Genomic DNA, 26,880 nt, shown 5'->3' on the forward strand with positions numbered 1-26,880 from the left:
AGAAGCCCAAACTTCACAACCTGTCTTGAGTGTGGCAAACAGCAGAGTCCTACCCCAAGGGAGAGCAGAGAAATTTCTGTAGTCTCTCTGACCCCCTTACCATCTGTGGGCTGTGCTCTGGAGGAGCAGGTGGCTTTCTCCAGATTCTTGCTGGAGGTTCTGCAGCTTGTGCTCCCTCACTCCATACTCATTTTGGTGTAGCTGAATACTCTCCCTGTTCCTTCAAGCTGTTCCTGGGCTGCACTGCGACTGGAGCTTTTTCCAACTCTGGGTCCTGGTGAAACACACCTTTCCCACAGAACTTCTAAGTTATCTTGGACTGGGAAAATGTATCATGCAGTCTTTCTGTGGTTTCTGCCCTTCCAAATTTTGGCTAGAGTCATAATTTAATGGCTTTTAGTTTTGGGGGGGAAGGAGTTCCCAGGAAATGCTGCATTCATGCCACTATCTTGGCTCAGCATTTCATCAGTCTTAATTAGAAATAGTGGTATTTAGTTTTCTTTCTCTGTTTTGACTCTTTTTTTTTTTTTGGTTGTTGTTGTTTGGTTGGTTGTTTTTGTTTTTTTTTTTGCAAGGCAATGGGGTTAAGCAGCTTGCCCATGGCCACACAGCTAAGTAATTATTAAGTGTCTGAGGCTGAATTTGAACTCAGGTACTCCTGACTCCAAGGCTGGTGCTTTATCCACTGTGCCAACTAGCCGCCTCTCTGTTTTGACTCTTACTTGTTTAGCTATGAATATCATATTTGTATTATAGAAAGAAAATAATAGAACACCTTTTCCCTTTTTTCCAGCAATTTATGTAATATTATAACTATTTCTTCTTTATATGCTTGAGAGAATTTGCTTGTTAATCTTCTGGTCCTGGGAGTCTTTTTCTTTAGGAATTCATTTATGGTTTCTCCTCCAAAGATTTGATTGCGTAGGCCCTTTATTTTTTTGTTGTATTAATCGTGACATTCTACATTTTTTGTAAACATTCATTTCATTTACATTGTGGGTTTTTGTTAACATATAATTGATCCAAGGTTATTCTTATCCATAGAATAAATCAATAAATTTATATTTTGCATCCATTGTGTGCTGAGCATGCGCTGTTGAAGTGATACAAATACAGTGGAAAAACCCTTCACACAAGGAGCTCCCTTTTCTAATGGGTGAGATAAGAAAGACATATTTAGGAAAAACTACAAAGAGAATGAATAGAAATAATTAAAAAGTCAAATACAGGTTTGGTTGAGGAAGATGCTGAAAGTTGGGATTAGCTGCATGCTGGGCCAAATCATATATGGTATCCTTAGGCTTCATGTGAAGGGCCAGCCAACAATGCTTCCATGTTTTTGTCACATGTGTGAGTACATTTTAAATTCCTTGTGAGAGACAGACTTGAAGGGGAAAAGAAGTAACAAGAAGGCAGTTTGCAACCTGGGAATGTAGAGGGGATAAGAACAATTCTGCCCATTTCCCCTAATGGTAAAATGTATAATGAAGTAAAGTTAATTGTCTATTATATTATGATATTTTTTTCTCCCTTCACTAGCTAAACACACTTTTCCCTCTCCTTATCTTCTCTTGTTGTTACCTCCTTAAGTTTATCCCCAGAGCTAATCACTATGGACAGGCAGGAGGACTTAGGGAAACCCTAAGTTCTTAAAACAAGAAAGGGACCTTGGGAATAATCTAGTTGCATCATCTTTATATTACTAATGAAAAAAATTGAGACCCATGTCCAGTGAGTTTTCTCAAGACTATACAACTAATGAATGGCTTAGCTAGGACTCAGTCTTGAATCTTACAACTTTTTGTTCCAAGTTCTTTATATTCTGTCTCATGCGCTTTTGACCTGTTTCAGAGTATTCTGTGAATAAAGACAGACAGTTCTTTTGGTAGTAGGATGCCTTATTTCTGTTTTTTCCATTCCCTTCCACCTCTGTTCATGATGGGCAGTTATAATTTCAGAACATTTTGTAATTCTGTCATTTTCAGTTGTATCTGACTCTGATGATCCTATTTGGAATTTCTTGGCAGTGAGACTGAAATGACTGGCCATTTCTTTTTCCAGTTCATTTTACAAATGATGAACTAAGGTAAACAGGGTTAAGTGACTTGCTTAGGATCACATAGCTAATATGTGTTCGAGACCAGATTTGAACTCATGAAGATGAGTCTTCTTGACTCTCCTGGCCTCTTGCTTTGTCTCTTATGCTAGATCATGGGATTTTGAATCCCAGGCTTGGAGAGTTTGATCTTTACAGAATAGATCTTCAGAACATTAAGGGTATTAGAAACAGTTTTTAACTATATACTACCATCTGTCAGCATTATGCCACTGACGTTTACAGTCCTGCCTTGGCTTGGTCACTGAGTGTTCCTGTTGAAGTCTAGAGTGTTGTATGGATCATAGCTACAGACTTAGAGCCTCAAGGAGGGCAGCTGGAAGCTGTCACCAATCAGAAGGTGCTTGCTGGCCAGGGATACTTCTGTAGGAAGGGGAGTGAAATGAACACAGGAGAGAAATGAGAGGAAGCATTCCATTCACTCCCCTTTCTTCTCATGTGACTGGGGAGAGATATGGTTTTGTTTTTATTAGTAGTATGTACTGAAAAGAATTCTGGCCTCAGAGACCTAGATTTGAGTCCCTGCCTTTGAATTATTAACTCTGGGATTGTGGGAAAGCCATTTAACTTGTCTGAGCTTCCATTTCTCATTTTTCAAATGAAAATAATAACATTTATGCAACCCACTTAAAAATTGTTGTCAAAGATAATAGGTAAACGGCTTTGGAATCATAAAATTCTATGTTGTAAATGCAAGATTGTGATGGTTAGTTCATATGGAGAAATGTGAACTGAGGCTCTAGATCAGAAAACTATCTCAACACAATGTGTTTTTAAAATTGCTGAATATTAACACTTGAACACTACCTTAGATGTCTAAAAAATCTGGTAGATTTTAGCTGTTTTTACACTTAGCTTGTAGGATTAATATTTCAGCTAATCTTAATTTGATATGAGTGCTTCATCCCTGTTTTGTAGTTCTAAATTTATTTTAAAAATAAAAGCATTTGGGGCGACTAGGTGGCGCAGTGGATAGACCACTGGCCCTGGAGTCAGGAGTACCTGGGTTCAAATCCGGTCTCAGACACTTAATAATTACGTAGCTGTGTGGCCTTGGGCAAGCCACTTAACCCCATTGCCTAGCAAAAACCTAAAAAAAAGGCATTTTATTATGCTTACTATATGTCAGGTACTATGTTAAATGCTGGGGCTGCAAAAAAGACAAAAACAGTCTCCCACTTAAAATGATGGATATATAGACAACTATATATACAGACAAAATATACTATATTTCCCCATGTATAAGTTGTACCATTTTTTGAATAAAAACTGGGTGTGTCTTATACTGTTATTATAGATTTTTTTATATGCATTTTCTGCTTTTTTCCATTTGTTGGCTTTGCACTCATTATTATATTAGGTTACATTTTGCCACGTTCTGCCCAGAAATGACTCAGAAAAGGTATTCATACAGTGCTGGATTCAAGTTCAAAATGATCTAGTTTGCAAAAGGGAATGGAAATCATGCTGCTGAACATCAGTTTGGTGGTCCTCCAACTGAGAAAACTATCCAAGACTGACTACAGGAAGAAGAAACCCTACTGAAAATGCCCTAGCAGAAGAAGATGCAAGCCAGTCAAATGACCTGATCTAAAGAGGGAATTGATATGGATTGAGGAACAAAGGGTCATCAGAATTCCCATGTCCACAAAGATGGTTCATCAGGAGGCAAGAATTGCTGATGAAAAGGAAGTGACTGATTTCAAAGGAGGACACAACTGGTACTTCATGTTCATGAAACGGAATGGACTAATCATGTATTCACATACCAGACTTGCCCAAAAGATGTCTGAAATCTATGTGCAGAGGGTCTTTGAATTTCATGATGAATAAAACTTGAGTTCAGTAACTTTATGTAATAGATTTTTTTTTTCAAATTTCGGGCCCAAAATGAAGGTGCATCTTATACATGGGGAAATACAGTGTATACAAGACAAATTGGAGATAATCTCAGAATTAGGCAAGGCAGTACTAAAATTAAGAATAAATACCATTTCATAAATTTATCTAAAATAAGTTATATTACATTCTAAGAGTTTTTATTAGATTGTATCTGTCGTCTATAATACCTGTATACAGTAGGTATATAATTAACATTTGAATCCCAGGTCTACCATTTGCTACAACCTTAGATATGTCACTTCATACATTAGGTCCCAATTTTCTCATTTGAAAATGGACTTAATGACCTCTATATACCTTCCCAACTCCAAATAGATGAATCTAATAGATGATTGTGTGTTGAATTGAAAGAGCCTTATTAGGATTCACCCATTCCATTGACCACTTAGGTTTTTATGTGTACAGTTCTATGTATAGAACAAAATTTAGAGTTGGAATGTACTTCTGGTAGAATCTAGTCCAATTCTTCTTTGAACTCAACATGATATACACCAGGTGTTCTTTCAACCTTTCTTTGAATATCCCTAGTGAGATATTTTCAGTGCTTCCATGACAGGCCATTTCAGTTCTGAATGGATCTAATTGTTACGAACTTTTTCTTTTTCTTTTTTTAAAATTTAATTTAATTTTACATGTAGAGATAATCTTCAACATTCAATCTCTTGCAGGTTTTTGAGTTCCACATTTTTCTTCACTCTCCCTTCCAACAGCCCTCCCCCATGGCAGCGAACAATCTGATATAAGTTGCAGATGTAAATTTATGTTAAACATATTGCCATATTAGTTGTGTTGTGAAAGAGGAATCAGAACTAAGGGGAGGGGACAAAAAAACAAAGAAAGAAAATTATTAAAGATGTTTTTAAAACATAGTAATACATACAGTTTTCCCAAATAATGTGTTCTTATTCTAGAAGCTAGAATCTTTGTATTTATGAGGATTATTATAGTAATTTACTGCTATCTCTTTTGTACCTATTCCATTGATCTACTAATCTATTTCTTAGCCAGTACCAGTTTTGATAACTGCTACTTTATAAGTTTAGTTCTGGAATGACCTAGTCACCTTCCTTTGCATTTTTCCCATTAATTCCCTTGACATTCTTGACCTTTTATTACTCCAGTTGTATTTTGTTACTGTTTTGTCTAGCTCTTTAAAATAATTTTTTGGTAGTTTGATTATGGCACTGAATAAGTAATCTAATTTAGGTAGAATTGCCATTTTTATTCTATTATTTTGGCCTAATCATGAGCAATTGACATTTCCCCAATTCTTTATCTGATTTTATTTGTTTGAAAAGTGTTTTGTAATTGTATTCATATTGTTTCTGAGTTTTTATTGGGAGGTAGATTCCCAGGTGATGTTGTTAGATTTTGTTATTTATAGAAATGTGAGTTTATTTTATATCCATTTACTTTGCTAAAGCTGTAAATTGTTTCAAGTAATTTTTAGTTGATTTTATAGAGTTCTCTAAGAGTATCATCAGATCATCTGCAAAGAGTGAGAGTTTTGTTTCTTGTTACCTATTCTGATTCCTTCAATTTCTTTTTCTTTTCTTCATTCTCAAGTAACATTTCTAATGTAATGTTGAATAATAGTGGTGATAATGGCATCCTTGTTTCATTCTGATCTTATTGGGAATGCTTCTAGCCTATCCCCATTACATGTAATACTTGCTGATTGTTTTACATTAATAATAGTGATGATAATAGGCATCCTTGCTTCACCCCTGATCTTACTTCTAGCTTATTCCTATTGTAGAATAATGCCTGCTGATCGTTTTAGCTTACTTGTTTATTTGGTCAGTTGTTTCAGTCATGTCCAGCTCTTCATGACTCTTGGGATTTCCTTGGCAAAGATACTGACTGGAGTGGTTTCCCATTTCCATCTCCAACTTATTTTTACAGATGAGTAACTGAGGCAAACAATGTTAAGTGACTTGCCCAGGGGTCACACAGCTAATAAGTGTCAGAGGCCAGATTTGGATCCAGGAATATGAATGTTCCTGACTTCAGGCCCAGGACTCTATTCACTGTGTCCCCTACCTGTCCCTTATGATTTCAGATAAATACTACTTATCATTTTTTAAAAACTAGATTACTTTATTAATTTTTCTAATTATATATAAAAATAGTTTTCAACATTCATGTTTAATACAACATTCATCTCCTTCTCACTGTGTACAGATAGCAAGTAATCTGAAATAAATTATACATAAAGTCATAAGACATATTTCCATGCTGTGAAAAAAGAATCAGAACAAATGGGAAAACCTATGAGGAAAAAAATCCCAAAAAATTGAAAAAAATGAAAATATTATACTTTGATCTTCAATCAGACTCCATAGTTTTTTCTCTGGATGTGGATGACATTTTCCATCACAGTTATTTTAAAATTGTCTTTGAGTACAATATTGGTGAGAAAAACTACATCTATCATAGTTGATCATCAAACAATGTTACTGTTACTGTGTACAGTGTTCTCCTGGTTCTACTTACTTCACTCAGCATTAGTTTATATAAATGTTTCCAGGTTTTTCTGAAATCTGCCTGCCCATCTGGTAGTAATATTCCATTACATTAATATACCACAACTTATTTAGTCATTCCCAAATTGATGGGCACCAATTCTTTGCTACCACAAAAAAGAGTTGCTATATATATTTTTATACAAGGGTGTCTTTTTAATGATTTCTTTGGGATACAAGTATTGCTGGATCAAAGGGTATGCAAAGTCTATAGCCCTTTGGGCATAATTTCAAATTGCTTTCCTGAAAGGTTAGATCAGGTTACAACCCCACCAATAGTGCATCAACATTGATCATTTCCCTCTTCTGTCTTATTAGCCAAGCTGATAGGTGTTATCTGTTAACTCACAGTTGTTTTCATTTGTGTTTCTCTAATTAATAACCTCTTAGCGTTTTAAGGAAACCTCCATTTTTTTCTTGCTGATTTCTTGGGGTTTTTTTTGTTTATTTGTTTTTGGGTTTTAGGGGGGTTGTTTTTTTTTTTGTGGGTTTTTTTTTGCAGGACAATGGGATTAATTGACTTTCCCAAGGTCACACAGCTAGGAAGTATCAAGCATATTTCCTAGATCCTCCTGATTTCAAGGTCGATTCCTTATTCTGTGCCATTGCTACCCCTGTGATGTTTTTAACAGGAAAGTTTGTTATAATTTCTCCAACTTATTCAGCATCTGTCATGATAATCATATGATTTTTGTTGGTTTTGTTAGTGATATGGTTAATTATGTTGATAGTTTTTTCTTAATATTGAACCAGCCCTTCATTCTTGGAGTAATTTTCACCTCATCATATTGTATGAACTTTGTGATATAACTGTGTAATCTCCTTGCCTAATATTCATTTGGACAGTTGGCATGTAGTTTTCTTTCTCTGTTTTTGCTCTTCCTGATTTAGATATCAGAACCATATTTGTATTTTTAAAAGGAATTTTGATAGAACTTTACCTCCTTTTCCAAATAGTTTATATAGTATTGGAAGACTGTTCTTTAAATGTTGGATGGAATTCAATTGTGAATCCATCTGGTCTTGTGGATTTTCTCTTAGGGAATTCATTGATGGCTTATTCAATTTTTTTCTCAGGTGAGGTTATTTAAATATTTTTAATCTTTATTTGCTTAATTTATATCTTTGTAAATATTCATCTGTTTCACTTTTATTGTCAGATTTATTAGCATGTAAATTGGGCAAAATAGATCTTAATTAGTGATGAAATCAGCATTTTCTTTTTTAAAAAAATTAACTAAAAGCTTATCTTTTGTATGTTCCCCCCCATAAAATGTTCCTAGTTTTATTTATTAATTAATGGTTTTCTTATTTTCAATTTTATTAATCTCTCCTTTGATTTTTCAGGATTTCCAATTTACTATTTAATTGGGCATTTTTAATTTGATCTTTTTCTAGCTTTTTTGGTTGTTGTCGTTTCAAGCTGCATTCCCAATTCATTGAACTGCTTTTTATTTAATTTAGTGATGAAAGTAATTTTTCCCTAAGAACTTCTTTGGCTTCATCCTATTAATTTTGGTATATTTTTTCCTTGTCATTCTTTATAATGTTGTTTCTATGATTTGTTTTTTATCTGTTCATTCCTTAGAATTACATCATTTAGTTTACAGTTAGTTTTTTCATCACCTTTTAATTAATATAATTTTCTTGCAATTATGGTCTGAAAAGACTACATTTAATATTTCTGCTTTTCTACATCAAGTTGTGACATTTTAATGCCCTAATAACTTGATCAGTTTTTGTGAAGTGACATTTTCACAGTTGTAATATTGTGAATTGTTCTTTTCTTCAGGTTGCCTCACAACGTATCAGCTCAGTGGACCTTTCATGTTGTAGTCTGGAACATCTGCCTGCCAATCTCTTCTATAGCCAAGACCTTACTCATCTCAATTTAAAGCAAAACTTCCTAAGGCAAAACCCCAGCTCATCAATCAGCAGAGGACTTGGTGAACTCAAAAGGTGAGGGTACAGAAATTTATTGATTAGCAATTTTTTAAACTGGTTCTTGTATTTGTCACATATACAGGGCATCCCAAAGTCCTAGGACATTTTCCTCTTCCTCTCCCTCCTTCATTCTTTCTCTCATTAATTGAATGAGAGGCAGAGCAAAGTAAAGAGTGTTAATATTTTTTTTTGTCAGTTTATGTAGCATGGTTAATTCACTTTATTTCCTTCACCTAGAATTTTTAACTGTTTTTGATGGTGAAAGTAACAATTTATCATTGGTATGTGTTAAAAAGAACAGTTCTTTGGAAATTTAGGTGGCACAGTGGATAGAGCACTGGCCCTGGAGTCAGGAGGACCTGATTTCAAATTTGACTTAAGACATTTATTAATTACCTTAGTTGTATGACCTTGGGCAAGGCACTTAACCCCATTACCTTGCAAAAACTTAAAAAAGAAAGTTCTCTCCATTCTCTACTCAATTTTTTCCAAAACATGCATGACTTTTTGGGGTGAAGTCCTTGAATTATAGACTCTTGATCAAATTTAAGTTTTACTTCTAGAAAACTCCTTAAGATTAATTTTTTCCCTATGAAACCATATTTTCTCAAAAACACAGAGCGAGGCTTTAAATCTTTCATCAAACTGTCATATGGGTTATAAGAGTGTGTTTCAGGAATCAGATGTTAAAATACTGGGATCTCAACTAGGGTCCTGGAGAGAAAGCAGCTATGGCCCCTTATACCCTGTGTTCACTTGAGAACATAGGATCTTATAGCATTTGGAGCTTGAATGTCCTTAGAAACCAGAAATTCAACATCTCCATTTTACCAGTGAGATTAAGTGTTTCATCCAAGGTCATGTGGTAATGTTACAGACCATTGGTTCTGTATGGTAAATTTGTTCTGTATGGTAAATTATGTTTCTATTACTTAACAATAGTTTTTTCTTTATTAGAACAAAAATCATTGCTAAGTCTGTGATATACCATATTTATTGAATGGTAGTGCTGATTCAGCATTTGGGGGCCATTAGTTCTCCTTTTTGAGTGTTTGGTTTTTTTTGGGGGGGTGGGAATGCTGTTAAATCTTGCTATTTTATCATCATAATTATGTATATTATTTGCATACCTGGCCCTCCCTTAAACATTTCTTCTAGACTATTTTATCTGTTGCTTAAAATATCCTGTGATTACTGAACAAGGGGTACATGTCTATATTATTTTTGTTTATATACAGGCTATAGAATGCTAGATTCAAAAGGAAACTTAATCCACTAACACATTCACCAAAGCTAGGGTAAGGGTCTGTGGTTAATAAGACATGTTTTAGAATTGCAAGAAGTGCTACAATTATGATCTCTTTCTTCAGGAAGCTGACATTCTAATGGGAGAAACAACATGCAAAAAAATTGTGCATAAAATTTTTCTAAAGTGTAAATGAAAGGTGCTCTCCAAGGCAATGTCTCTGGGAGAACAGGAGAGAGAACTGGAAAAATGCCTCCTACAGAAGATAGGATTTGAACTGAGTCTTTTAAGAAAACTCATAGTTCTAAGATGAGTTATGTTATAATTGAAATATATATGTGTGTAGGTTTGGGTGTGTATGAATGTGTATATATGTGTGTTTTATATGCAAACACATGATATTTACCAAGTACTTATTATGCACACATCATTTTGGTTTGTTGCACAGTGGACAAAGTTCATATAAGACCTATTTGTTACCTTTCCCCCTGGGCTGGTGTATATGACACCTATGGGTAAGCAATTAAAATATTAAGTAGAACATTACAAGTGTATAAAAAGAGTTCACAAATTGCCATGAGAGAATGATTATTACTGGTAGAGTATAGGGATAGTAGAAAAAATTTCATGAAGGAGTAAGTCCTTGACTTGGGATAGAGATAGAAATTCAGCAGGTGGTTGTACTGGGGTGGGGGAAACATCCCAAGGCATAAGGAATAACATGAGTAGAGGCATGAAATCAGGATATATGCAGTAAAGGCAGGGGACATCAAGTAGCTAATTTAATTAGAGGACATGGAGGGGAGTGATGTAAGATAAGGCTATAGGAAGAGGGTGGTACTAAGTCATATAGGACTTTGAATCCCAGACTTCGCGAGTTTGACCTTTACAGACTAGGCAGTCAGGAGCCATTGTAACAATTTTAAGTGAAGGAGTAACGTAACTAGTTTAGTATTTAAAGAAGTAGTCTAATGGCAAAGCAAAGGATGGATTTCTTTCCCAAAATAGAAATATCAAGTGCTTTCCTCATCACAGCTCTGATTGTGTGTGTGTGTGTGTGTGTGTGTGTGTGTGTGTGTGATATGTAGTTTAGGAAATATTCTACTTTTGTTTCTCTGTCTCTGTCACCTCTCTTTTTTACCCCGTCTTTCTTAAGATGAAGGAAACTGAGTCTCAGAGGTTCCTGGTTTTTCTGATTTCAATCCAAGTTCCAGTAACTAGTTGTTTTTGATTCTTGTTCATACCCTATATTCCACAAGTAACACTTTGAACATGGAAAATTGAATAGCTAGTAGTGTCATTAATAATGAACTAAGAAAATAATGAAGTAAGAAAGAAGATGGCAGTTTAGGGAAAAAGATAAACTCAGTTTTGGACACATTAAATATGAGATGTTGGTTGGGGTATCTAAATAAAAGGATACAAAAGGTATAAAGATACATAGACAACTTGAGGTGGTTTAAAATGTATCTCACTCTACAGGCATCTACATCTCAGGTACAAATTATGCAGATGTAAAAGTTTTATAGGAAAGTTCAGTATGGTTTCTGGAGGGAATTTTGGGGAAGAATTGTTCCAGTCCTAAACTTGACCTTCTAGGGTAGGATCTTTAAGCCTTAACACCCCTTCTAAATTGATTCCGTGGTTACCATAGACCCCACAATCTCTTCAGAATAGAATCTCATAACTTTAGAGTTGAAGGGAACCTTAAGATATATAGTCCAGTTCCAACTTTTTAGGCAGGCAAGATCTTATTACTATTCTCCTTTTACAGAGAAATGCCAGGCAAGATCTCTAAGCATCGCCCTGAATCATGGACTTGAAAGATCAGTCAGGTATCACGCATGGAAGAAGTTACATAAATGAGGCAGGGTATAGGGATTCTCTGTAGAACCAGTAAGAAGTATCTTGTAAGCAAAAGAATATATACTTTTGCCTCTCATTGGCTGTGGACAAGTATGCAGGTCTCTTCTGCTTTACAGAGACTTGGTTGCAAGAAATAATCTGTACCACAAAGTGATTATTTGAGTACAGCCTGCAAGGTAGTAAATACAGTAGACTTAGACTGTGAATTATTTTAGAATTTAGGTGCTGGCTACACCATGCCTTAAAAATGTCTTTATGGGAGTGGATGGGGCAGCAGTCTTATTTGTATGTTGTTAGTGCTTTGCCTGTCAACTACCAGTTTTTGCAACCCTTAAGATCAGACATTATTGAAGTTAGTTTTCATTTTCTTTATCTCAGGTGAAGAACACTTGGTCATTTAGTTATCCTTATTTAATCTGATAGTTGTCTTGTTTCTCCCTTCTGTAATCTGGACCAGGAAGTAGGGTTTGTTCTAGAGGTAGCTCAGAATCTTAGTTATAGGCTGACATACTTCTTATTTCTCCTTTATGAGTTTGAGACCAGATGACTAGTGATAGGTTCAGGAAAGGTCCTGGGAAGGGGAGACTTGTGTTTAGTGAAAGGATCTGTTGGCATAGAATTGGTCTGTATCAGGGCTCTCCAACCTTAGATTATTTTAGGACTGCATTAAAATAAATTAATTATTCTGGGGTCACATCCAGAATAAAAAATACAGTACACTAACAAAATAATTCATTTGTATTTTTACCTTAGTTAGGTTTAGCAAGAACTATGAAAAGTCATGCTACTTTTTACTTCTTAGAAAGTGAGGGAGCACACAACCTCAATACAACAACACAAAAGCAAACGCAAAATGACAAAGCAACAACACAACAATATAAAGGTGGGTGCACTCTGACTAGTCTGCATTATTCAAATGGAATGCATTCCATATTCCATACGATTTGTTCCATTTGTGATATTGCTTAAAAACACCAAAGAAAATTAACATCAAGATTATTTATTAGTAATGGAATTAAAAAAACTAATATGCATTCCATGCAAATTAGTATTTTATTTTTTTGCTCTTGAAAATTAAAACTCACAGATGGGTTGCATAAAATCGCCCTGCAGGCCATATGCAACCCATGGGCCATATTTTGGACAGTCCTGGTCTATATGTTATAGTAATGTCATTAAACTACTAGTTATAGCAGTAACCAAAGAGAGATTAGTTAAAAATGAGAGCAATAATAGTAAAAGCTGACACTTCCTCTGTTCTCTTAAGGTTTGCAAAGCACTTTATGTTCATCATTATCTTATCTACTTCAGCTTGGAGGCTTAAGGTCTTGAAGATTTGATACCTTCATATGGTATCTGGATCTTCCTTAGAACTAGTTTATAGAGAGCAGGATTTAAAGTTAGGCTCCTTCAAGATCATCTACTGCAGTTTCCTCCCCTTATAGATGAGGACACGAGCAGGCAAAGTTCTATGATAGGACCAGGGTCTCCCAGTTATTTTGAAGAAGAGCCAGGATTTTAAATTCAGCTACTTAGATGATAGAGCCCCAGCTTCCTGGCATTTAGATAGTACTCTACCCTTGGTTTTAGTCAGTTGGCCTGTTCCCATTTCTAAACTATATGTGATGGAGGCCCCTGGTCATTGTACCTTCTTGGCCACTGATTCTGTTGGCCCCCTGAATTCAGAAGACTGCCACAACCCTTTTTTCCTTTCTTGCTGCATGTGCCAGACAAGAGACCATCAGTTCAAAGAATACACCAGGGTAAGGTAATTTAGAAGTAAGTATGGACGATTGCTCCTCAACTTAACTGGGTATCTTCCAACCTGTTACTGTAGCCTATCTTTTTAAAGTATTTTGGCCTAATTCATGTTCCATACAGAAGACCCTTTGTCACTTCATGGATATAATCTTTTGGATGCAGGTTTAAAGATCAAATGGAGTACTATCAGAGAAGACAATTTAATAGGCACAGAAAATTAGTTGTGCTTCAGCTAATCTTAATTCTTGTAGCAAAGAAAATCATTTTACTTCTAGAGAAGACTAGATCTGATTAGGAGCAATGTAGTCTCACTTGTTTTGAGCAACATAGTCTCACTTGTTTTAAAACAGCCAATTTACCTGAGATCCATTTATCCAGTTGGAGAAGCTAATTGCTTTAATTCCCTGTGATAGATAGACATAGTTCTTTGTAATTGACCTATACTTCTTGGCAAATGTTTTAGGCAGATTTCTTCCAGTCTTTTTTTTTTTTTGATGGATCAAGGGGGCAAGAGGGCAGAGCAGGGAAATATATTTATTTTTAAACTGGGGTGCATATTAGCAATTTGTGTTTTATGAGATATATTAGTCTTTAATTTGATTTATTTACCATGGAAAACTTAGACTTCTTGTTACATTATAGGATTTTTTTTTCTGATGTTGCTGCCTGTGTAGAGGGAGAAGTAGGCTAGGAGACATTGGTACATAATAGAAGGATGACTATTCTGTAAGACATCTCTTCTTTGAGTAAGCTGGTTAACAGTCCAATCGAGTATTCACCACCCACCAGTAAGGACTTTTCTTTTTTTCTAATAAATCCAAGATAGACATTTCATAGCACGTTTTCATTACAGCACTATTTACAAGTCTGTGTTTTTCCTATTTTTCTTCATCTTAGTAATTAAAATTAAGATGCTTATTTAAGAGTGTGACATATTTGAAAAAGATATTAATATAACTTTTATATTTAAATATAGTCGTGACTATTCACTGTATTTGCTTAATTCCATTCCATTTTCCTGTCTGTTAAGTCATATAGATAAAATTTGTAGGGAATATCAATAAAAGAAAGACCTTATTAAAGAACTTATACTTAAAACCAAAGAGCATCTTTTGTCTCTGTTTTTAAATTTTTTTATTTTATTTAAGGCAGTGGGGTTAAGTGATTTGTCCAAGGACACACAGCTAGGTAATTATTAAGTGTCTGAGGTCAGATTTGAACTCAGGTCTGACTGACTCCAGGACTCTATCCACTGTGCCACTTAGCTGCCCTTTTTAAAAAAAAAATTAGCTTTGCCTCTTTTTTGATTTATTTTTAAACTTGAGTATCAAGATACATATAAGAGGCATGCTCAAGCAGCAAGTGTGGACCTAGTGTATACTCATCCTGATGGGGAAATCTAGAGTTTCTTAATAGTTTATATATCGCAGCTACTGCAAATTTCATTCTTGAAAACTCTGGAATCATTAAGTTCTCGATGTTTTGGAGCTTTTAAAAAAATCTTAACAAAAATTTCCTGTTTTTTCACAAAACATTTAAATTGGCACTTGCACCCACCTTCTACTTCTGGAAAGATGACATACTGCTTTATCCATGGATCAGCAGTTTAAGAAGGGAAATGTTGTTCTTGGAGTCTCAATTATTTGTTTTTCCCTTTATAGACAAAGGAACTCTTCAAGCTCGTTTTCAAAACAGGAGCAGGATGAGATTAATTTGGGGGGGGGTGGGTTTTAAGGGTTTCTTTTCTGAAATTGAAGTTATGATCAGGTAGTTAGCTTATTGCTTTGCTTTTGCTCAGCTCCCTAGATCTGACCTCATTTCCTTAATTTCTATCTGACTTCAGGCAAGGGACTTAATGACTCTGGGATCAGTTTCCTGGTTTGTAAAAGGAAAGGGTTTGGACCAAATGAGTCCTAAGACTTCCAAATTTATGACATTATGTCCTGAATATATCTCATTTAATTGATACAGACTATCCTAGTACCAACTTTAATAATTTCAGTGGATAATGGGGGGGGGTAATCAGAATTAAATGACTTGCCCAGGTAGAAAATGTCTGAGGGTGGACTTGAGTTCAGGTCCTTCCTGAATCCAAGGCCTGTGCTCTCTCCACTGTACCACTTAGCTCTCCTTAATCATTTCTTTTTAAAAATTAAAACTACTTGAATAATTGAAATTTAAAAGCACATAATTTAGGAATAAAAAACCCAAAAACATATCTTCCCTTCTATATATATATAAATCAGGATCTGAAAAAAACATTTCTGCAAGCAGTTTAAACTTAGGTAGATGTTTCTGATAGTGTTCCTTACCATCTGACCAATCCCTATCATTTTTTCCCTTTTTTGTGTGATAATAATTCTTAATAAAAAGATGACTTGATTTTGAGCATTTCAATGTTTCTTAAGGAAAGCAAAAAATAATGAAGGCATGCAAGACTGATTTTATGTTTTGAATAGGCTTTTTTTCTGATTTAAATCCAATGAACATTATCTTTCTTGTCATGGGTTACTATTTTAAATAGTTTTTTTTATATTGGATCCATAACAATATGAACCTCTCTGCACAAAATTAAGTCAGGGTTCAGTCACATTTTACTCAGGTGTTCGATTGGTTTCTTTTCATGAATGTTTCTTTGTAGTTATTACTTATTGATAATGATTGAATAATGTTGTTCCTGGATTTTGTTATGAGTTACAGTTGAGAGTACTGATACTGGTATGCTTATTTGATGTCTTGAAAGGAATATTGAAAGGCAGCTAGGTGGCTCAATGAATAGAGCACTGGTCCCGGAGTCAGGAAGACCCAGTTCAAATTTGACCTCAGACAATTAATAATTACCTAGCTTTTTGACCTTGGGCATGTTACTTAATCCCATTGCCTTGCAAAAACCAAGAAATAAAATAAAATAAAAAATAAAGGAGTATTTTGAAGTCTGATTAAAAAACACAATTGAATATCTCAAAAGACATCTTCAGCAAAAAATACTTTCTCCAGGTATTTTGCCTAGCATATGTGATGTAGCCTTTTCTGACTTGTTGAGCATTAATATTTTGGAATATTTAAATTTACAAATACTTTGTCACTTGTAGAAAGAGTAACTTTTTATTTTTCTGAAGGACTTGCTTCAAAAGGATGCAGTGATATACTTCACAAAAATGGTGTTGAAAACAGTAACCAAAACAAATATCCACTTGGCTCTAGATGTTGGGAATCAGTATATTAATTTAATTTTTTAATTTTTTTAATTTTAATTTTTTTTTTTTTAGGTTTTTGCAAGGCAAATGGGATTAAGTGGCTTGCCCAAGGCCACATACCTAGGTAATTATTAAGTGTCTGAGACCGGATTTGAACCCAGGTATTCCTGACTCCAGGGCCTGTGCTTTATCCACTGTGCCACCTAGCCGCCCCAAATGAGTATATTAATAAGAAATTATTTCTTATAAGCAGTACAAATAATAAAAATTAGCAAATGCTTTTCTTCCTTTATTTGATGGTAGCTTTTCTATTGAATTATTTTGATTTTCTAAGGCAATTGAATCTACTTTAAAGCCCCTGGTCTGGGTAGGTTAACTGGCAGGGAGAATCAGGGAGACCATAGGAACTTGGAGAGACTCAAGAAATATTTGTGACTTTATCTTCTGAGTGAGAGCTAATGCTGTTAGCAAAACCAAATGTGTTTCAAGTTAATTGGTGAAATTCTACCTGTTTGTGGAACTACAGATGTGATTTATACTATAGTTAATTCTGATCAATCCAAAGTAATGACAGGCATTCTCCTACACCAAATGAGTGTCAGATTTTCCTTTTGGGTGTTAATTTTTTTCATTCCTTCACACATTCACACCACAGTGTACAATGGCCTTTAAAAAAATGTCTGTTTATACTAACATTGTTGAATTTACTAACATTTTCAAGAAGCATGGTGTAAGAGAAAAAAGACTAGGCTTGGTGATCTTGGGCAGTTAGCTTGGATGGAGCCTTTAAGGTTCAGAATACTTGAACACAAATCCTGCTACACTAACTGTGTGACCCTGGGCAAGTTGCCTAATCTTTCTTATCCTGTTTCTTATCTGTAATATAGGAATAGGAATAATAATAATAATAGGTGGTGTGACATAATAGATGATATGACATTTGTATAATACTTTGAACACCTTAAATAAATGTGTGATCACATACATCTACACGTTATTACTACATTGCTCAGTTAAGTTGAAGTTTTTCCTCATTCACCAAAATTTGTATTCTGTTTGCTCAAGTGAAAAATCCAAAATAGTAATCATAGTAATCCACCTACCTGCTTTAAGAATCAAAAATTATATAAAACCCCTTTAAACCACAAATCATTATATATGAGTTTTTACTATCATACACATATAGAACAACAATAGGTAACATCTATTTTGTGCTTTAAAGATTTCAAAACACTTGTTCTATATTAACTTATTTGAGCCACAGTGGCTGAGTTTCAATTGTCTCGTGTAGTTGGGCAAGTCTCTTAACTGATAATTGCCTCATTTTCCTTATGTATGAAACTGGAATAATAATAACCCCTACTTCCCATAATTATTACAATCAAAGTGAGATACAGTATATTTGGAAATTTTGACAAATCTTAAATAATGGCATAAATATTTATTATTATTATTATTATTATATGACTGAACCTGAAACTTAGAGTATTTTTTGACCTGCCACTGTAAGATGAAAAGAGAGATTTTAAGTATTTCTTACTCCACATTCAATGCCTTAATAAGTCCCCCACGTTTCCAAAGCTTTTTATCTTTGTTGATTGAAGGGAAAGTAGGAATCAAGAAGGAAGAAACTGGATGAGATCAAGGAAAGGGTAGTAGTTAGCAGTTGTCCTTGGTGAAAGCTAAGTTGAGGGGACTGCATGTAATATTTGAAAAAAGTTAAGCCTTGCACAATTGGGATAGGAAGTCCCTGGACAAACAGACATTATGCTATTTCTTTTATATAAAAATCTAGGAAATGTAGAGATGAAATGTGAACCATAAAAGTAATTGATTAGGATTTAATCATTGAAAAATTATTTTAAGGAATTTGTGATTTTTTTTCTGTCCCTGAACCATAAGGACTGGGAGTCCATCTGATTTGCTGTTGAAACTTTCATTTGTGTTGTGTCCCACCCCCACCCCCCTTAGAATCTGAGTATCTCTAGAACAGTCTTTTTGTTTTTTCTGTTGTTTGAATCCCCACGCTTAGTTCAGTGCTTTTCACGTAAAAATCACTTCATTTAATGCTTTAGTCATGTAATATTTGCTCATACATTCAAATGCTGCAGTTGGGACTTGTAGAGATCAAGTATAAGATATTGATCAGAATTAGATGATCATTTATTAGCACTGGAAGGTTCTTAGGAATCATCTGGTGCTGTGGAATAACTAAAAGAAAAGTAGCACTGGAGTCAAAAGATTTTAGTATAAATCCTCCCTCTGATGTTTACTACTTATTATTTTAGGCAAACCAGTAATAATACTAACAATAAAAATAAATTGCTTTAATGTTTGCACATTTTAAGATCTTTGTTACTTCATTTGATCCTCATAATAGTCCTACACTATAAGTGCTATTATTAACCTAATTTTACTAAGGCTGAGAAAGGTTAAGCAACTTGCCCAGAGTCACACAGCTAGCTAGTGGAAGGATTTAAGGATCTGTGGTAGGATTTGAACTTTTATCTTCCTGTCTAGTAGTCTGTCCTCTGTCTTCTGCTAGTGTCTCTCCGTGGACCTTATTTTCCATATCTCTAAAATAAGGATTGCTGGAACTAGATGGTCTCTAAGTTCCTTTCCAGTTCTAGAACTAGAAATCACTTCATTTTAGCAGTGGAGAAACTCAAATTGTTTGACTTGGCTGAGGTCATACAAAAGTGTGAAGTAATAGAGCCATAATTAGATTTCGGGTTCTCTGAGTCCAAGCTTAGTGCTCCTTCCCCTTTACCACTCTAATGAAATTTGGAAGAAATTAACCTTGCCAAATGTTTTTACAATTTCAGGTTATGTTTATAATTTTTTTTTTTGTTTTTTTCCTTATCTAGTTTGAGTATTGGGAGACTCAGATATATCTATCTTTTCTCTAGCCATTTTTAGCCTCTTGGAAAGATTTCTTTTTATCATTTACAGCCTTCCACATTTGAGCATTTGATCAAAGAAAAGTCTTTATATGATCATCATAATAATCATCTAAATAGCATTTTACACCTGTTATTTCATCTGCATGAAATACATTTGCTGCGGTTTGTCTTCTCTAGGGCTACCATCCCCATTTCTGTTAAAGTAGACTGTTTTTTTTCATCTTTTTCATATTAGTGCCTTTTGAAGGGGGAGAGCACTTTAAGAAGATAAAGAGGTTTATTTGTCAGTTTATCTAGATTCAATTGTAGGTTATCATGTATTTGTAGCCATTAAAGATTCTCTGTGACTTTTTTGAAGAAGAAATGGTATTTATTTAAAAGTCTTGGCATCATTCCAATTTGGTTATTTTAGTCTATCTAATTCCATTCTTTCTGTAGCTGTAATGATCAGTAGTTTATGTGGATTTTTGAATTATGATAAACAAGGATAATCATTTTATATTAAACAGGAAAAATAACTGATATTTATATAGATGGGCATGCTTATAATATACTTTATTATTTTTCATTGTTTATAATATATCCCCACCCAATTATAGAGTAGATAGTAGCCAGTAGAATCACATCCCTGTTGGTAAATGCTCAGACTTTCTGATGACTCCTCTTCCCCTCTTCACCCTCCAATGATGTTGATCACTTTCCTCACAGGGTTTTGTGAGGACTACATGAGATCATTTTTATAAAGTACTTATCCCATTGCCTAGCATGTGATGTATGGGTGCTTAATACATCCTTATTCCCTTTCCTCATTCTCTACTACCCTCATTCATATCCTCCTAGAAGTGTGACCAGGGCTCGACCTGTACTTTTTCTTGACATTTCAAGGATACCACTGGAAAACTGTTGTAATCCTGATCACCCTCTTGAATGATAAAATTTTGTCTATTTTAAATAATTTGAGTCTCCTGTAAATAATAAAAGCATAAAAAATTGGGGACAGCTAGGTGGTACAGTGTTAGATCACTGGCCTTGGAGTCAGGAGGGTCTGAGTTCAAATCCAGCCTCAAACTCTTAATAATAACCTAGCTGTCTGACTTTGGGCAAGCCACTTAACCCTGTTGCATTGAAACCCCCCCACCCAAAAAACCCCAAAACAAATATAAGAAATTAAGCATGATTGGTACTCCTGAGCATTTATAAACTATGAATTTGAAATCTATAGTCTACTTTGACAATTATTTAAAGTGAATCTTGGAGGACGTGACCAACTCCCGTATTACTGATCAATAACGAGTGGGGAGGCGGGGAGAGAGAGAGAGAACACGCATGTGTGTGCAGGTACCTAGTAGTTGGGATGATTGCTTTTCTGCTTTCTTTTCTACCTTTACTCCAGATTCTGATTTTGACAATATAATTTTTTCAGATGGCAATTTTTTTCTTTTTTTGTAATTTTGGGCAATTTCAATTCTTAAGACTGAGTCTGTTGTTTTAAAATTAGAAGCACTGAAGACTCACAAAATAAAGCTCTTTATACATTACCACTGTTTTTGATGCTGCTCCCAAGGGAAGTAATGACACTCTGCCTTTGGAGGAAACAATTTTATATGTTCTCAGACTTAGCACTTATGGAGATGTAGTGTTGAGAATGTGAAAAATAGACTTCTACTGCTAGTATTTGACAGTGGTTACTAAAGTGAGACACACCAGTCCCTCCTTGGTAGTGTCTGCAGGATCATGCTTCTAGGTAGCCTTTTAGGAAAATTGGTTTCTAGAAGTTCAATTATTTAAGCTTCCCTCAGATTCCAGGAATGTGTTATTTATGTATGTAGTAGCAGAGATGGGAGGAGGGAATGAGAGTGTTACTTGGTGGGTGTTACAGCTCAATTCATGGGACAGGGCTCTCTGATCATCCTTTACCCAAAATCCTTCATCAACTCCCTATTGCCTACTAAACAAAGTTCAGACTCCCTGAACTTTGGCAGAAGTCCTTTCTACAAACATTTGTTATTTACATCCGGTGTACAAGGCTTTGTACCTATTGCCAAAGATGCAGGGTCAAAAAACAAACTGGTCTTTGCACTCAAGGAGTTCTCATGTGTGTATAGATGGATGGATGGATGGATGGATGGATGGATGGATGGATGGATGGATGGATGAAAATACGATGTGTGTATATAAGTAAATGAAAACTATGCAAAGTAATTCCAAGAGGATGAAAGGCTTTAAAACTGGTTCTTGTATAATAACATTGGGGCTAGCTAGGTGGCACAGTAGATAAAATGCTGGTTCTGGAGCCTTAGTCATCTTCCTGAGATCAAATTTAGACTCAGACACTTAAAAGTTGTGTGACTTTGGGCAAGTCACTTAACTTTACTTGGTTCAGTTTCCTCATCTGTAAAATGAGCTGAAGGAGGAAATGACAAACCACTCTAATATCTTTGTCACAAAAACCCTAAAAGGGATCACAGTAAGACACTACTAGTGTAAAATTACTCAACAAAAATAATAAAATGTAACATGTAGGAAATTTGAAGAAATTAAGGATTTTTATAAGTCTTAGTTGAGGAAGGAGAACACACTTTCTTAACACTGGAAACCATTTGTCTTCTGTGGCAAATAACATGGATAAAGGAGTACTATTAAAAAGACTAGAAAGGAAGATAAGAAGCAGATTGTAGAGGACTTCAAATGATATCCTGAAGATTTTGTATTTTATCCTAGAAGCAGTGGAGAGACATTTAAGGGTTTTGAGCAGGTCATTACCAATCTGTATGTTAGGAATAACAATTTGTAGTTGTATGAAAGGTGGACTGGAGAGGCAAAAAATGATGGGTGAATAGAAAGCAACCACAGTAGGTGATAGGGTTTCAAATACAGTAGAGGCAGTGTGGGTAGGATGAATAAGATGTGGCAGCTAAAAGGATATGGTAGTTGAAGAAAAGGATCTCTCTAAGTTCTGGAGATAAAAAGAAAGACAAAAGTCCCCAAACATCCCAGTTCTTGCCCTCAGGGGGCCACACTCTAATGAATCTAAGCTTTGTAATTCTTAGGAAGCTTATCTAATGCTACCTTCTGTCTTGCCTACCTATTTACTTGACTGCCCCCAACTCCCCCCCCCCCCCCCATTAGATGTATACCCTTGAAGACTGGAGCTGGATTTTATTCATCTGCATATCCTCCTTATTAGACTGTAAATTTTCTGCCTTTCTATATCTCCAGCATTTAGCTCAGTCATAGTAGATGTTCAGCAATGTGTATTGACTTACTCTTCAGCTTAGTGCCTTACACATAGTAAATGTTTAATAAATGAGTGAGATAAATATTAATAAGCATATCTTTTACTGTACCTGGTAAAGTATTTAGTTGTTGAATTCTTTTTTTATTCAATCAAGAAATGCTTCATATATATTCAGGACAATATTTGAAGGTGGGTAGGAAAAAGGAGAAGATGACAACTTAGGTTCTAAGGAACTTAGAGATACATACTCTTTTAATGGTATAAACAAGGTGATTTGTTTGTTCTGAGGGTCTGTTCTCTTGTGTTTCACTTTTCCTTTAGTAATATGTTTCACTTGATATGGATGTTCCAAATATTGTAGGGACTAGTAGGTATTCAGAGGATTGTTTGCATCATTCCCGTCCTCATAAGGACTAACTAGGATTCCTTCCAAGTTCAGTGTGGTGATTTAAAAAAAAAACTTTGATTTGAACATGTAAATGTACTTTCTTGTCTTCTTTTCTCACTGTTCCCCCAACTTATGGGAAAGGGTTCATTTATTTAATCTTCTAACTCTAATGTTGGAACAGAAATGTTCTATATACATATATATACATACATACATGTATGTATGTACATATATATGTGTGTGTATATATTATATATGTGTGTGTGTACACACACACACACACACACACACACACACACATATAGTTTTCATCCCAGGCCTATGGGGATTAGGCAATCCTCTTCTTATTTGTGAGCCTAAATTGACTGATTGTGGGCAGATCTTATTCAGAAGAAAATGAATAAATTCGGTCATTTACAAAACAAAGGTAGAACTACATACCCTTCCAGTAAAAAGGATTTAGCCATAGCATGGTAGAAATGCTCATATTTTGCATTTTAATCGTTAAGCTGCTAGCTTGCAATTTAGAAAATAGCTTTTGAAAGAGAGGTAAGATTGTTGCTTTCATTTTGATCACTTAAAGCCAAATTAGCCCTTGTCATCTTCCTTAAAAGCAAGGAAATGAATTTATTCTTTTGTGACTTTGTGTGTGTGTGTGTGTGTGTGTGTGTGTGTGTGTGATGTTTGTGTCCTTTTGGTTTTTGAATCCAACCATGATTTTTTCTTATTAATTATAATTCATCACCTTCTTTCACATCTTGTTACATGATGATTTTTATAGTCTCTTTAAAAAGAGATTAAAATTTAAAAAAAGTCTCAATTTGGTTCAATGAGAATAATTTATTAAATGGCAGTATGTTTTAACAATTGATGACATTAATGAATTCTTTTGTAATTTCAAATTCTACTTTTGTCTCTGTCATACAGGGGAAATAATATCTGGTTTATGCTTTTTGTTTCATTCTCACTTTTTTTTCAAATTTGAGGCAATTAAAAATTTCCATCATTGATTTTTTGAGGCACTGCTTTAATATTCAATTGGAATTTTACTAAGTAAAAAGTACATATGTTTACTTTGCATTTAAGTCACTTGAACGATGTGCTTGTCTTTTTTGGTGTCACCCACATGCCATTTGTGATGGTTAGGAAGTTGGTGTATTGTGGTGTATTGAAATGCCATCCTGGAAGAATCAAGGCAAATTGCTGATCATGAATGACTTTGCCAGGCCTTTCCACAGAATGGCATTTCATATGGCTAAAGATTTTAAGAAGATGAAATACAAAGCAGCATATTGAGAAAACTAAGAATGACTGATAAATGATTGTTAGTATTAATTGAGAAGATCCTAATTAGAACTAAATTTTGGAGTAGGTGGAATTTGGGGGTGTGGAGAGGAAGATGACCATGAATAGTGTGGGAACAAACAGAAGGTTGGTTTAGTCACTGCATGGTAGAGGGTGGGCATGCACTAACAGGATTGAAGTAGGCGCTGCCTCATCACGTTTCAGATGCCTTCATGGGAGCCACATGAGGCTCTGAGCAGTTCGCCTTTGTTACGTCTTTCCCTCCGTGTAGTTAGAAGATCTAGTCCCTGCCCTTGTGTGTTTGTTTCCAGCAGGTGTAAGATAGCCTAATTGTTTCTATGTGTAATCCTGATGGTATGTAAAGATTTGTTTGAAAGCAAATCTAGCTTGAGGTAAAAATATTGAACCATTGTAAGGATCAAATTCATACATGTGAGTATTAGGATTCACATTTTATACTCAAGGAGGGATCTTACTGAAACTCCCTTCCTAATGTCGTTCTTCAGAAAAGAAAAACAAAAGAATGTCAATCAGAAAACTAAATCTAATTATTGAAGCAGATCCCAGTTTACTGGGAGAAAGTTCCCTTGATAATCAATTGCTTCATTTCCTTTTTGTTGTGCTTAGTTTTTCAGATTTTCTTAGAAAAAGAGAAAAACCATAAAAAAAGTACATTTGGCTTTATTTTTATTCCACTTTTGATTTAATACTTGCTGAATTAGAACTGATTTTGTTTGCTTCAGTAGAGTGTATATTTCTTCCCTTCTGATGCTTTCAACATCAGAATCAATGAGTCAACATCAGAGATCACTGACAATTTGGCACTCTTCCAGAGTGACATACTCTAAATCATTAGGGATTCTGCTGTTAATAATTAATGGAAAACAAGACCTGAGCTAAGTTTACAGTCCCTTTTCTGTTAGCAAGTGCCCACCATCCTTCATTACTTAATATAGATGCTTGAGTCTCTTATTAGTATTTATTCCTATAAGAGAAAAATACACTAACAGAGTGGTTTTTGAAAAGAAAACGACTTTTGCCCAGGAAATCCTTGTTTAATTGGCCCTCTGTGCTAAGTAATAACTCAAGAAAATAATGGGTTTTTTTTTCTATTAAGCATATCAAAGTGAAAAAAAGTCCAACTTACTCTGCCTAGTTATAATGTGTAACAATTATTTTAATCACAAATTAAATATCCTTCTACTATGCCCCCATTTCCTGTAAGTTTTAGACTTTCTTGTCTATAATATTCATATCCTTAATTCCTAGAAAGAAAATTATCAAAAGGGTTGGCCTAGATAAGCAAGTTTTTTTTTAATTTTTTTTAGTATTTTTTTTGCAAGGCAAATGGGGTTAAGTGGCTTTCCCAAGGGATAAGCAAGATTTATGATATATCACTAAAGGAGACTATTCCCTAAGTTATGACCATTGCTCAGACTTTTTAAAATAGAAAGACTAGCTATATTAGTTCATAAGCCTTATGTGTAATTTTAAATAGTAGTCGCATTTAATATCTCAATTTGCTTTTATAGGCTTGTCAATGATAATCTAATGATATGGCAAAAAGAGGAATTATTATCTTTCACAACTTTTAAAACCAGAATATTAGGGAAGGAGAAAACATGTATGTTTATTAGGAGTACTTGCAATGTGCCCATTATCTGTTTGTAAATTTACTTCACTCTGTGGTATCATTCTTTTTCTTGGAATCCAAGTTTAAGGTATCTTGGGATTAGACAAAATTGTTCTTGACTTCCTCCTGTTACATTGCTATGGAACATTAATTCTCTTGTTCTAGGCATTGTATGGTAACTATAGATGACATGTTAGGGGGCCTGATTCTGTGTCTCTGCATTTTATGAATACCAGTATAGCAATAGGCAGTATATGTTTTCTCCAACTTTGCTTCGAAAACCAATTCTTTTTCTGCTGGTAATAGTTCCTTAGTGATATCTTGTATACCTTTTGTACACTGGGAAAAAATTTCAAGTCTGTGTTTAATAAATCAAATTGAAACATTTCTTGTGGAGTTTCAGATTATTGCTTAGTTAAATAAAATTCTATATTTTTTAGCAAAATTGATAAAAATTATAGACTTGGTGTAGGTGACAATCCTACTGTTTGTTTAGCAAATGAAATGTTTTTACCTTTAATTTTTAAAATTTTGTTCATAGAACTAAATATTTACTCATTGTTACATTGGCTCATACTGAGAAATATGGTGAAATAAAAGGGGAATAAATATTTTCTGCCTGAACTTGTAGCTAAAGTACATGCATATTAGTGTATGCTGACATACATCACTAGACAAAAAAAAAAGGAAGTGATATATATTATCAAGGTAAAAGTAAGGAAAGACTAGGAGGAAAAAGGCAGGAAAATTAATGACATTAGGGGAAATACAATTAGATAAGGTCCTTAAATGCTTCAGCACTTATTTCTGCCTTAGAATACATGCTAACTACTAGATATTCAATATCATGATAATG

General features: G+C 34.6%; 1 protein-coding gene across 1 annotated transcript in view; it reads left to right on the forward strand.

Annotated features, from left to right (window-relative positions):
* PHLPP1 (PH domain and leucine rich repeat protein phosphatase 1) overlaps nucleotides 1-26,880 on the forward strand; it is a 294,885-nt gene that overhangs the window by 173,392 nt on the left and 94,613 nt on the right. The window contains 1 exon segment of the mRNA XM_074202041.1: nucleotides 8,336-8,502. Coding sequence (XP_074058142.1) covers nucleotides 8,336-8,502 — 167 coding nt within the window.

This window comes from Macrotis lagotis, chromosome X, assembly GCF_037893015.1.
Source record: "Macrotis lagotis isolate mMagLag1 chromosome X, bilby.v1.9.chrom.fasta, whole genome shotgun sequence".
Classification (NCBI taxonomy): Eukaryota; Metazoa; Chordata; class Mammalia; order Peramelemorphia; family Peramelidae; genus Macrotis; species Macrotis lagotis.